Raw genomic sequence first — 14,434 nt, forward strand, 5'->3', positions numbered from 1 at the left:
TTAATTATTCTGTTCTTAATTACTGAGTGCAAAACTTAAAGAAGTTGATGCCTAAGACATCTGCAACAAAAAGCACCTGAGTTGTAACAGCAAGGTTGATTTAAATTTTGGAATTCTTGTTAGCAAGTTATCCTGAATTCAGGATTCTCTTTGACCTTGAAAAAAGAAACCTAAGGCTCAGTGGAAACTGGCAGGTGGACTTCATTATCAAAGAAGTCAATGTTGGATGAGGTCTAGCTAAATTTAAGTTAATCTTTGAGCAACATTTCCATTCTCTCTGAAGTACTGTACTGATGTCCTTCTAAAAGCCTCAGAGTAAAGACATGGGTGCTGTCTCATAGCTCACAGTATGATTCCTCATGGATGAACTGGACTGTCTGAAAAAGCAGGTGATCTTGTCCTAAACTTGTTTCAGGTAGAGAAGTAAATGCATTCTACTACTCTAACTGGTGATTCTGTGCCTCCAAATATTCTAAAATGATGTCCTACAGGTGGTTGCTCAGAACTGCTTTGACTGACAAGCAGACAGTTTTCAAAATAAATATCTTGATGTGTATTTACTGGAGGTTAGTAAAAAACCTTAGATATAAGTGAACTATTCAAGCTTTTCCCACTTCTTAGAAGCAAGAGTAATTGCTTAATCGCTTAATTTGATGAGGAGAACTCAGGAAAAATGTGAGGCAATCCCAAGGATTTTAAAGTGATCATTGATTATGAAACCTAAATTGTTGTGATGTGAATATTCATCTCGGTTGGAGACGAGAATTCTGCGAGAACTGGAATTCTTTTGAAGGAAAATGAATTCATGAATGACTGAGTACAGGAAGTTTTTACAAGTTTCCAACTTCAGGTTAAATGAGAAGTTAAACACAAGAAAGAAATACTCTAATCTGTATTTACCATTGGAATGTTAGTGCCTTAGATTCTAATCATAGAAATCATTCTCAAAAGCCTGCTGATAACCTTTGTTCCAGAATATGGCAGTCTGGATTTTTGTAATATGTTCTTGAGCTGTATTTTTCATACTTTAAAAAATGCCACAGTTTTTGGAGTAACCGTCAGTTTTTGAGAACTCTTGAGATGCATTCAATGATTCAGAAATACATACAGATGAGGAAGATAGCTTACAAAAAGGGTTACTTCAGGGGATTTTTTTTTTTAATATAACATAGATGACTTTCTTTTTCCAGACACTTGCCACATCACAAGGCAATATACTAGAAAATAAGGAGCTGATTGAATCTTTGAACCAAACTAAAGCAAGCAGTGCACTCATCCAAGAATCACTGGCTGAATCTTTCAGACTTCAGAGTTTCCTTGATAAGGTAGAAGAATATTTTAATCTTTAAAGTACTGTTTTTCTCCTGCTAAAAATATTCATCTTTTATCTAGAGAAGATACATACATCCATGGGGTTATAGGATGAGTGACATATTATATTAGTTTTTTTTGGGTAAATGATACTTGGGATATGGAAGTACATGCAGTGTTTTCAGTAATTAAAGTGCCTTGGTCTGTATATGCTGAGTACTTATACAGTTTAAAGTCTGCCAGTTTGAATTAAAGGAATTTTGACAAGTAATGGGTTTTGACTTTATTTTTGCCATCCACTATTGCAAACATTATAGTTCATATGAGTGTTTTTGCTTAATATGCCCTTTGCTATTGGAAAAGTTTAGATCATTGCTGATGCTATTCATCTGACATCCTGTTTTTGTGACAGATTGCAGAGTTTTCTTCTGTGTTCTGTTTGTTTAGTTTAAAATTTCCCATTGAATTTTGGGATGTGTTCTGTGGTGGAAGAAGACCTTAGTGCCCTAGGGATTAATTTCCAATGAGTTCTGCATAAAAAATCCCTAAAGGATTTTTTGATAAAAATTTTTTATTTCAATTTTGAAATCTCAATACAATTTTGAAGTCTGAACTGCTGATCCCTCAGTTTGAAGGCTTGGAAAGAATTCTGTTTTCCAAATCAGTGGGAGTCATAGGAATGTTTTCTCAGTGGGCTGAGTAAATGTTTATGCAATAATCAGTAGGTGGCAGTAATGCACCTGGCTTTTTTATGTGTGTGTTGTTTTCTTCCACAGGAGAGGGATGCCTACCTCCCTTTGGCTGAGAGTGCTAGCAAGATGTACTTCATCATCTCTGACTTGTCCAAAATTAATAATATGTACCGCTTTAGTTTGGCGGCGTTCCTGCGGCTTTTCCAAAGGGCTCTGCAAAGCGAGCAGGTACTTGCTCTTCTTCTGAAGCTGCTAATGCTGCAGAGGAGTCCATCTGCTTTGATCCCTAGAATTTATTAGTCACTCTGGACATTTTTTAAAAAAAGCTTAGAATAACTGATGATGAAGTGTATAATAAGTAGTGATGGTGACCTGTTGGGCTTTAGATGTTCAGAATACAGGTAGATGCATTTCTAAATTATGTTGTATATAAATCACAGAACTTCTCTACCATCTGAGAGCAAAGTAACTCTTTGTGATTTCAGGCTTGTTCTTTGTCTATGGTGAATTAGGAAAACAAAGGCTGATTATCAGTTTACTGAGGGCTTTATTTAAATAAATTAATGATCTGAAATGCTAATTTTATCAGGAAGGGGTAGAATAAGAAAATACCTTTATTTCTATATGGTTCATTTACCTGAAGGAAGGTCATTACTTTATCTACTTTTTTACAGTCTGTAATCATGCCTGCAGCCTGTCCTGTTTAAAATTTATTTTTTATTTTTCTGTATTCTTAGGCCAGTATATTCTTATTGAAGCAAAGAATGGATTTATCTCTTGTCACCTCACTCCTTACATCAAAATACCCACCACACTGAGTAATAGTGCATTTTCTTTTTATTAAGCATCTCCAAAATTCCTCATATTTCTCTTTGTTTTTACTTAGAAAGTCATTCACCAGCCTTTCATCATGTTTCCTTTGGATTCCCCTTTGTTCTGGCATCTGTGATTGCAACTCTCCTTCAGCTCCAGTCATTACTAGGAACACAGTTCTGACAATGTGAACTGGCCCTCTTTGAAGTTCCTATTACTTCTTTTCCACAGCATGATGTTTTAACTTCTTGTTGTTACTCACACTCCTTCATAATTTTTTTTTCCTGCCTGTAATGTTACCTATTGAAAGCTCAGCTTCTGGTTTTGCCTTTGTTGCTTGCTTTCTTTTTTCCTTCACCTCTATCCAATTTTTCATGCCAAGAAATCTATTAGACATGGGAAAGCTATTAGGCAAATCAGTTGCACAATTGCCCTTCTTAAACTCATCTCTTCAAATTCCAGCATGGTAGAAAGGAAGTCATACTACCTGTAACACACTCCCTTACCCCCCAGTCCCTTTCTTCTTTTGTCCTATCTTTCAAATTTTTCCCTGTTAGAATTATTTTTTCAATCTATGAGCTTTGAAGAACAGTGTACACTTACTGTTTCCTACAGTGTTCATTTCAGTTGGGCCAAATTTGACCAGAAGTTTATTAACTACACTTAAGATCAACATACTTTTTTAGTAGTATTGAATATAGTAATTCAATTAATAAGCAATTGTTTATCAAGTGACAATGATGAGATTTTAATGATATTAATGTTAGGAGAAGGAAATGTCCTCCCATTCTCAGTGTATTTCTCCTTATACACAAAGTTGTGTCATGTTCATAGGCAAAATATTCAATGCTAAAATATTCATTTCTTAATACTTCAGCATGAATTTCCCATTGAGTCATTGATAGCTGCAGATGAATTTAATATGTTTTTAGAACTAGTATCACATAGAGTCCAGATTATTTATGTCATTTTGCTGAAATTTGCAAAGTAGGTGGAAAGTTTTTTGCTTCCACAAGAATTTTAGAAATCTGAAATTTCTTTTTTAGGATTCAGGTAATACTGAGGAAAGAATCAAGCTGCTTATTGGCTCATTGAAACATACAGTGTATGAATACGTCTGTCGTTGTTTGTTTAAGGTAAGATTGGTTTTTTTTTTTTGGGTTTTATACAGGGCACTGGTTTGAAAGTTTTCTTTGAGCAGCCAACACTTGATCTACTTCAAATAAGCAGTATTGTGTAATAGATGCAAAACATTACTCTATCAGTAACTGACATGGTAAAAGAAGACTTAAAATCAGTGTATGACCAAATTAATATTGCTGATGCACATTTTTCCACAGAACTCTACCTCTATGCCTCATTCTGGCTTCAGAGTCAGTCATGGGCATCACAGTTTTCTGAGCACTCATTTTACATTCCCGTTTATTTCTTGCATTCCTAAATATAAGGTTTTGTGTGATTATTTGGGAGTTTTTTGTATTTTGGTTTGTGTTTTTTTAAAAAGAAAACAGAAGTGGGTTTGTTAGGTTGATGTTTGGACTTGGTATCTTGAAGTTCTCTTCAACCTAGATGATTCTATGTTTCTATAAGTCCTACATTGTGATATTAGCCTTTTTATTTTCATAGCCTTTTCCAAAGGTCTACCTGCTACCTTTTTTGTTTCTATCTGCTCCTTGTTCTTCTTACAAAAAATGTTAAAAATGTTCTTAGTGTATTTCTTCTTAATTTCTGTCAGGTGTCTTTTCGCTTCTTACTTTCTTACTGAAAACCTAGGAAAGCTAAGCCTTTAATTTTTAGTTTAAATTTTTACTTACACATGAAACTGTCATAACAGGAGGTGTTTGTCTCACAGTACCAGGCTGAAGAAAGCACAGTAGATCTGCATATATGGTTTGAGCAGTAAAAATCATGCAAGTCTGTAGTTTGGTCTGTGAGAATGGAGAGATCTTGAAAATTTTACACCACCTCCTACCTCTGTCCCCCAATCCAGCAATGCTGTATTGAGGATACAGGGGTAGCAGTTCTTTCTAAGGAGTTTTGTTTGTCAAAGTGCAAGTGGAATCTCATGAAATAGTCTCATAATAATTGTTTGTCTTTGAAGTCACAAGTATGTGAAACCTTCCACTAAGTCATTACACCTTGTGAATATGGAAGGCAGCAATTTTTATATATAAGAAAAGAGTAGAGAGTTCAAATGTAAGTCAAAAAAGAGATTACTAGTAGGAAGGATTTTAAGTGTAATCAGACTGGAGTTTAGAAAATACTGAAAATGTGTTAACTGTGCAGCTGCAATGGTCCATCCAGTTTATTATTGTGTTGTAATATTGAAGAGAACAAATAAACTCTTCACACCATCCATGATTCACTGCTGATTCTCCCTTTTATCCATGAAAATTTTTAAAGACTGCTATGACACAGAGGCTTTACTAGTGTCTTCATAAATGCTGTAGCTGATATGACTTCATACCCTTTTGAAGCTTGTTGGAATCAAGAGGAAAGATTTTGTCTGTCTGTGGTTATTATTTCTGTGTACATAGGCTTCATGAATGCTGCTAAATGAAGTGGTGCCAAGAAATTTACCTGAGCACTTGAACTGGCCCATCTTTAATTTGTCAAAGCAGGTTTTGTCTGGGCCACTTAGTGTTCTTCTAAACAATTCTTGTTCAAATTTTGGATGCTAGATCATCCAGGGAGTATCCTAATGTGCAGGTGTGATATGGATTTGCTTGCAGATTTCTCTGAGAAGATGAAAAAGTTAAATGGTGTGGTTTGTTCTTAGTGTCGTATGATGTTCATATTTATCAATAAAATGAGAACTTCAGTTCCTTGCAAAACTTGATTCTAATTCCTAGTAGGGGCCTCTTTAGCCTCTACTCCACAGCCCACTTTGAGTTAGTTTTTGTCTCTAACTTGCAAAAGGATGTAGCAATTTTGTATTAGGGTATATGTCACTAAGTCATTACTATGGAATTTGAGGTGTTCTTTTAAAGAAATGTTACTTATAAAAAAGAAACAGAAATAGGACTTTTTCTGAGTATATAAATACATTTTTACTGCTTTTATTTCAGGCTGATCAGCTAATGTTTGCTCTACATTTTGTACGAGGAATGCACCCTGAGCTTTTTCAAGAGAATGTAAGTGCTAAAGAAGAAAATCCCCAAGTTTTTTACTCAAATTTAGTATGAAGAGTAAATAAGTAGATAAAAAGTTTTTTGTCAGTAAGTGTAGGACTTAGTTGTAGTTGTCTGTAGTGTAGTCAGATCAATCCTATAAAGTCTGCCTGCAGTGAAACAGTATGCATAATTGACTTAATACAATTGCTTAAACATGGCTGATTATCCTGAGTGAAGACACATTTCATTATCTAAAGTACCTCCACGAAATGGAGAGACAAAACTATGGCTTTCTGTACTAGAAGCTGGAGACCAGAAGAGACATCAAATGATAGTAGATGTCAGTTCAGTAGAGGAGAGTCCATTATAGAGGTAAAAATCAGATAATGCATTTGAATATATGAAATATGTGAATATATGAAATACATCAGATAATACACTTGATTATATGAAATATATGAGCTTAAAGTATAACGTTCAAAAAAAGGTGTCTGGAGCCCTCCAATGAAGGAGTTGTTTTGTTGTAGGCATATGGATTGACAGAGTGAAATCCCAGTCTTTCAGCAATGATGTGGCCTCATAAAAATAACTCATCTTGTTAGCAGAAGTATATCCTGGCTGCTCTTCATTATCCAAAGTTTGCTATTTGATATTTATTATTTTATTTGAGCTTCTGAAAAGACTTTGCTTTATCTTTCTTGAGTTTCTAAAGTCATGAAGGCAGCAACCTGCAAATAGTTTTCAGGCTAAATTAAATCCTGGCTTCTTAAGTGTTTGTAAAGTACAGCCCTAAGTGTTGGTTTCTGTTGTTTAGCATGCATCTCCATCAGCTATTATAGCTCTTAGCTCAATCTAGATTATATATAATGCATATTTCTACAGTATCTGAATACTCAAGAGAGAGAATAATGCCAATATTTTTTTTACTTCTCTGAAAGGTAGAAGTTATTTTCATTAAATTGTTAAGAGAAGAGTGCTTATACAAAATATTTAGTGAAGAAAATGAAGCTGAAGTGGTTATTCTTTTAAAATTATTTCTTCTAAAGCTTTTAATGTGATGAGACTAGGAATTGCTCAATATGCTGCTAGAGAATTTAGTATTCTAAATCCCTGTCCCAAAAGAATTGAACCTTCTGCAGTTAAATATTTTTTCACATAGCAATATGGAATTTATAGTACAACTTCAACCCCATACTATAGAATGCCTTGGTTCTCAGTAGGGACATTCTCTTTCTGAATCAATATGTATAGATTTTTATGAGGTAGTTTTACATTCCCTGTAGATTGTGCTTCTTTTCTTCATAACAATATTGCACAAATGAAAAAATACTCCATGCATTTTTGTGTGCACAAGCATTTTCTTTGTAATTGGGAGATGAGCATCAGTTTGTAACTGAAGGAGGGAGCTGTTTCAAGACTCGGTGAGACTGATGGGTGCAAAATATTATGCTGGGGTTTTATCAGCAGTATTACTCTTAGTCAATTGACTTTTAAATTTCTGATGTTACTATTCCCTTTAATAAAAAAATCTTCATCATAGAATATAGATATTATTTATGCAAAATTTCAGTACTTATGAAGAATTTTTGGTCTGTTTCTTGCCGCCTCCAAATACAGGATTAAGTAATTTCTAGTGGTTTTAAATACTTGTCTAAATGATTTAAAATTGTCTTCCTGAATACTTTTATGAGGTCTAAAAGTTTTAATCATACATAAATTCAGTCATGCTTTCTATAGTTACCTGTTCTGTGTGGGCTGCTGATGCCCCACCAGGCAGGATGTGTGCCCTTGCCAGCTACATTTGCTGCCTCCTGATAGTCGGTAGATGGGCAGTGTGGGTAGGAACTGTGGGCTGAGAAAGTATAGAACTTCCCCTTTGCTTTTTTTCTTATAAAGCACTGCAGCCACTTAGCTTGGATTCTGCAAAAGGAATTTGATTCTGATAGCATCACCTAGCATTTAAAAAATGTCTTGTACCTCTTTCAGAACCTAGCATTTAATTTGTTTATCTTCCTGCTCTGCCTACATGCTACTACATATCAATCTTAGTTCTTAAAGGTGTCTTGTGACATATCTGAGTTGTTCATTTATTCCACCCAGGAATGGGAGACTTTTACAGGTGTGATCATTGGAGACACCATCAGAAAATCAGTAAGCTACATTTATTTTCATATTTTGAAATAAGGAACACTTACTTTAATCCTGAGAAGTTAAAGTTTTATTCTTACTATGTTGTTTAATTAACTGTATTCATACATTAAAGAAAAAAATAACTCTTCACATAATAATATAAAGACATAAATTTATTAACGAATTTTTGAACACGGCAAGTAGTTTTTTTAATTTGAATATATTTTTGCCTTTGTTGTGTATTTTCTTTTAGTTTTTCTGTAACTGGGATGACAATTTGAAATTTCATGTTTACACCTCTTCTGTAACTAAAATCAGTATTTCTGAATCCCTCCTTCTCCCAGAGTGCATGTATGAGTTGCACTTTTTGTACTTTTTCTCAGGCAGCTGGTTGCTAAAATGATCTTTGAAATCCAGTTTCTCTAGCCATTAGATGGCTCAACTACAGGCTTTGCATTTCAGTGACTGCAGAAGTCCCCCTCCATCTGTCTGGAGTCACTGTAATTCAATTAAATGTCTGTGAATTGAGTGATTGTTAAGTATTTCTTGCTGTAGGCCATTTTCAAGGAATGTGAGATCTGATTGTATAATGGAATTTAATACCAGTCTTAATTCTACCCTACCTAAGGCACAATCCATAGGATTTGGAAAGATTGTGCCTGTGTGCCCTTCAGCTCAAATGGAATGTATACTGCAGACCCATGTTAAATTTATTCCTACAATGGCTTCCAAATTTCCTAGTTTTGTTCTTTCTCAGACTTTGTAACTCATGGCTGAGATACCCTTCCACAAGAAAGCTTCTGTTTTTCTCCACTGAGCATTTAAGATTACTCTTGAAGTTGCTCACGCCTTGAGCGATCCAAATACATTTCCATTCGGAGACTCCTCAGACTGGTTAATGTGTACTGTAAGATCTTTTAATAACAATGATCTAGTGAATACAGAAATTCCTTAGAACTTCCTCCATGCCAAACATCTAAAGAGCAGAAAAATCGAGCTGTGGCCAAATTACCAGTGCAGAGATGTTCAGAAATGGTCTTTGGCTCTTTGTGTGAAGAACTATCTTCATGATTGCAAATGTGTGCAACGGAGTTGTTTTTTGAAGCCAGTTTCTCAGAGTGCATATTCAGATAGCCAGTCATTTGTGTCACTTGTTATTAGTAAAAAATTACTTAGAATTGAGAATGTTATAATGATCCTCTAAATGGGTAAAGTATGTTCAGGCTCAAGTAGCTGAGCAAGAGGTAATGTGAACAGTATGTCTCGTATTTAAATATTTTGGTAGCTTTTTTGTTATGTCATTTATGAACTTAGCAAAAGAGAGCAGAAAGATTGCTGTTGTGAATGTTTTTATTAAAAACATGGGTTTCACAACCTTATTACTGAATATAGTGTTTCATGAAAGATTGTGAAGCTTACGTGTGTGATATAACTTGCTTCCATAAGGATTCACAAAGAAGCGCTCGTGACCAGGTTCCCTCTTGGATAGAACAGGACCGAGTCTGGGCAGTAGCATCTTTGAAGGTAATACATCGTGTGGTCTCTTGAATTTAAATTTAAAGAACTTTGGCTTTGGCAGATAGCAATTTGGACTTAAATACTCTGATATGTATTTGTCAGATCAAAAGATTTCATAGTTTTAAGCTGTTTATTCTATCTTCCAGAAACCATGGCTTAATATGTAGTCACCTAAAAAAACCCCAAAGGTGTTTTTTGTTTTTATTTTAATCTCATTTTTCTGAGCCTTTTTCATGAACAGTTCTACCTCATATATAATGAATTTCAATGCATGTGAGTAAACCTGTCATCTTACTGAGATTAGAAAATACTGCGTATCTATCCAAGTTCTACAATTTTTATAGATGGGATAAAAGAAGAAAAATTGCAAACAATATTTAGTTGTAGATTTCACTAGTGTAATGACTTTCACAAATCACTTCATAGTGATTGTGAAGTGGGGTATTAAAAGCCATAAACTGTTAATTCAGAAATTAATATTCTCCTCATCAGATTTCTCTGTGCATCTTTATAGGTGTTAGAGAATTTGTGATTGCTCAGACCGAACTAAAACAAAAACTCTTTCTTGCATTGGTCAATGTTGAAGTCCTCTGATCCTGAGGGGAACTAAAGGAAAATATTAGTCCTGAAATTCTGTCTTAGCTTCTTCTCCTCCTGCATGTAGCTCAGCAGCAAGGAAAAAACCCTTGACTGCTCCTTGGCAAGGATGTTTTTTGCTAAACCCAGAGTTCACTATTTAATTTCTCTTTAACCAGAAATCAGGAACAATCACAATAATGGTGTGGCAAGCATAATAGTTGGAGGTTTAAACAAACAAACAAACAGAAATTGAGTAACTGAGTGAATCAGTAGCATGCACTGATAGCAAGCCATTACTGATATCAGATAGCAGATCATCATGAGAGGAAAGGACTTAAAGGTAAAGCCCAAAGTTTAAAGTCAAAGAACCTTAAGGTTTAAAACTAAAATTAGAGTGCAAATATAGATTTAGCCTTTCCAGGTAAACAAGTGGTTAATTTTAAAATCTACTCTTCTCTTCTCTAACTCCAAGGTTAAAATTGAATTTTTTGATTTGCACTGTAGTGGTCATAGTGATATTTGGAAATAAATTAAAATATACAATGCCCAAATGGCTGTTCTTCTTTACAGTAAAATCTACACTATTTGTTTCATAGCTTTCTCTCCCAGGTCTCTATCAGACACTTTGCTTTGAAGATGAAAGTCTGTGGCGCACTTTTTCTCAGAGCTCTGTATGTGAACAAGACTTTCCATCTCCTGTTGTAAAAAGAATTTCTTTGTTTCAGCAGGTAATCATTTCATTCATAATATTAATTATGAGTTCATCAGTGAAAGTAAATTTTACATCCAGGCCTGATTGAATTATAAGCAGTGACAGTGTCTACACTGTCCTGCAGTTTAATTCATTTTTTTAATCTAAGAATTAAATATTTTTTTTACCATAGTGCACATTACTTCTCTGTTATCTGTGTCTTTTTAGTGTTGATATTAGCTGCAACTAAGTATAGCCTCTAAGGTAACAAGTTCTTTAGAAATATGCAAAGAATTAATTTTATGAATAGGTATTAAAATTCTTTCAGTTGCTTTGTTACTGCTGTATGTGTCAGCTTGTTGAGCATCTTATTTCACTGAACGTGCAAGCTCACACATCTGACAGAAAATGCAGTAGCAGCCTCTGCTTCTATAGACTAGAAAGAAATGAAAAGTGACTTCTGAAAACCTGGTGATAAAGAACACACCAAGAATATGGGAGGGGCAAGTTCCTTCCTCAACCTGAAGGTTGTTTTCCACTGGAAGAGAAAAATATAATCACTTTTGTGGTTATGGTAAAAAAGATGTTGTTACTTACTTTCAAATGATGCTGTGATTTTTCTTTTGAAGTTACTTTATGTGAAAACATCCAGAGAAAGGATGGGGTATTAGACAATGCAGTTCCATGTTGATTGGCTCTTAGCTACTGTCTATTTGGAGTTTTTTGTGGAGGAGGAAAATTTTTGAAATAGCATACATGCAATTTAGGAACAAACCATTTTGGGAAGGAATTTGTCTGAGTCATATTTGATTCAATGAAATGCTGAAGACTGCTTCTTATGTGTGCAGTGTGTTTTCAGAAAATGTCTGCATTTATAGGAAAGTAAATCTGGAATGATCAGTGCATCTTGTTTCTTATATAGAAAGTATTAAGAATTTTCTGTTTATGAAATATATTGAAACTACATTGTTAGATTGATATGCCACTCATAAATTAGTTTGAACTGAAACCAGAAATATTTCTATTCCAAGTAGGACATTGCTGCCTATATATGTGCAGAGAATTTAGATGCTAGTATGAAAGCAAAGTGTGCTTTCTGTCATTCTAGCTACCCACATAGCTGCTTTTCTTCTAAAATATTGCAGAAAAGTTAGTGGCTTACAAGTAGACATTAGGTATAGATCTATCTTCTGATTCTATTGATAGAACAAGCTACTTACAAAAGGACAAGTACAGTTGATTATCTTGGAAAGGAATGATCAGATAGCTCTATATATTCAGAGAAAATAACTTTGTTCTGAAGATAAATTCAAAGAATTCATCCTTCTTAGAAGAGTCTTGCATTTTAAATTATCACTATATACTTTTATCAACTCATCTCCCCTGAATATATTTTATGTTAAGGTACTTGTGGTGCAGGCTGTCAGACCAGACAGACTACAGAGTGCCATGGCTCTTTTTGCATGTAAAACCCTAGGTAAGTTAAATTTTCACCAGGGTATTTCTGCACAACAATTAAATAGCTTTTTTTGTCCTATGTTTCTCTTTTATATTATAGTTCTTATGGAATCTCTAAGTTTTAGTATATGAAAATATACTGTACATGGTTTGCTGATTTTGTTCTTGTAAAATATTCTTATAAGTGCTTTTAAAATTATTCAGTTTATTCTGCACAGTGATTTAAAATATAATAAAAAGATATGTCAAATTCTTTTAATTAATTCTTGAACACTGGAGTGATCAAGAAAGGAAGATAACTGGTTTTCTCTAAGTTTTACCCTGCAGCACTTCCTTAAGACTCAATTTTTCCATAAATATTATTCTATGTAATTTACCATTTAAGGACTGTTACGTTTGAGATTTTATAAACTGAGTCTTAAAAGATTATTTCATTAATATCAGTCATTTTTGTAGAGCTCTTGGTCTGTAATATTTTTTACTGATTGTTTAAAAATACACATGATTTACAGTGGTTCAATGCTACGGTTGTCTATTTATTCTAGTCAGTCAATTTCCTCTCTCATATCTATTATATCCAAAGTTGAAACCTGTATGCCAAACAATCTTAATATTGCAGTACAGCACACAAAAACCTTCCTTCAGTTTTTAGCACTTTTGAGTGTCTTGTTGGAGTGAGCGCTGTAAGTTTTAAAAGTCACTTTATCTTACTCCTTTATGCTGTCTCTGGACATTATTTGTTGCTCAAAATTGACTCCATATCTGTCAGCCAGACTGGGATTTTCAGCATTAAGGTATAACTTATCTGTCAAACATTATTAGTAGATAGAGAGGGTATGTTTGCCATGGTGACATAGCCCATGCTGCCAATGTCCCTGCCTGCTGGACTCAAATGACAAGAGTGATCTGCTGTGTGTGTGGCTCAAAAACCAGCAGAGACCTAAATGCAGAGTAAATGTATTTGCTTGCTTACTGTCTTCCAAATGTTAATGTATTACATAAATTACTTGTGTTGGGGCCAGTTCCTTGGAGGAAAAAGGGAATGTTTTTGTTGAGTGAAGCTCCAGCCTTACCAAGGAAGGCAGAATACCATTGACTCTGTTTGGCTTTTCAAAACCAGTAAATAATCCACAAATCATCCACAGATTTTTCATACGTGTCAGTGAGATCAGTGAAATCCTGACTAGCACTTTTTAACCAATAAAAAAATGTCATGCTTGTATGAGTATTTTTTCATAGTTTTTTTCTGCCTTGTCTTTTTGAGTGTCCTTGCCCTGAAACAACTTAAACAAACTGTTTCACATAGGCTTCTAAAGGAAGCCATTACGTTTCCAATCTCATTTGGCAGCTTTCCTGTGAGAAAAAATTAATTCCAAAAGAGCTGTATATCCTAAAAGAAAGCCTTTCAATTCTGTTTTATCCTAATATGTTTTTCTTTTCTCACTTTTTACCTATATTTTGAAATTTATGGATGAAGAAGGAGTAAAATAATTTCTTTTGAGGATATTGTTCATAAGAATTTTCTACAAATGTATTTTGTAACACCTGAAGCATGCTTATTTTTTTATTTTACGTGCTGTACAGAAATGCACCATGGTAACAGCCTTCCAGTACTTAAAGGGGCTCACAAGAAAGTATGTAGTAACAGGACAAGGGGGAATGACTTTAAACTGAAAAAGAGTATATTTACATTAGATATTTGGATGAAATTCTTTCCTGTGAGAGTAGGGAGGCATTGGAACAGAGTGCCCAGAGAAACTGTGGATGCCCCATCCCTGTAAACATTCAAGTCCAGGCTAGATAGGACTCTGAGCAACTTGGTCTAGTGGAAAGTGCCCCTGCCCATGGTGGGGGATTGGAACCAGATAATCTTTGAGGTCCCAATACAAACTGTTCCATGATTCCATGGTACAAATGATATGGCATTGTTCTATGTGCAACATACAATAGCATCCAGATGTCATCCTCAAGGAAGTGTGCATTGCATCTTTTAGTAGTTGTGGCATAGATGTCACTGATTTGGGCTCTTCTGTCTTACTGTATGTTGTGATTTCCTCTTGCACTCAATGCTTCACTGGTTAGATGCTGGTCTAAAGATGCATGAAAATATGTGGTTAACACAATTTAAT

At 34.6% G+C, this 14,434-nt stretch overlaps 1 protein-coding gene across 1 annotated transcript in view; it reads left to right on the forward strand.

Moving 5' to 3' along the window:
* Nucleotides 1-14,434, forward strand: part of DYNC2H1 (dynein cytoplasmic 2 heavy chain 1) — a 145,922-nt gene that overhangs the window by 65,182 nt on the left and 66,306 nt on the right. Inside the window, exons 68-75 of the mRNA XM_059838623.1 lie at nt 1,191-1,325; nt 2,088-2,231; nt 3,863-3,952; nt 5,885-5,950; nt 8,030-8,080; nt 9,506-9,583; nt 10,753-10,884; nt 12,252-12,324. Of these exons, the coding sequence (XP_059694606.1) occupies nt 1,191-1,325; nt 2,088-2,231; nt 3,863-3,952; nt 5,885-5,950; nt 8,030-8,080; nt 9,506-9,583; nt 10,753-10,884; nt 12,252-12,324 (769 nt within the window). The remainder of the gene's footprint in view (nt 1-1,190; nt 1,326-2,087; nt 2,232-3,862; nt 3,953-5,884; nt 5,951-8,029; nt 8,081-9,505; nt 9,584-10,752; nt 10,885-12,251; nt 12,325-14,434) is intronic.

The sequence above is a fragment of the Haemorhous mexicanus genome, chromosome 2 (assembly GCF_027477595.1).
Source record: "Haemorhous mexicanus isolate bHaeMex1 chromosome 2, bHaeMex1.pri, whole genome shotgun sequence".
In the NCBI taxonomy this organism is placed as follows: domain Eukaryota; kingdom Metazoa; phylum Chordata; class Aves; order Passeriformes; family Fringillidae; genus Haemorhous; species Haemorhous mexicanus.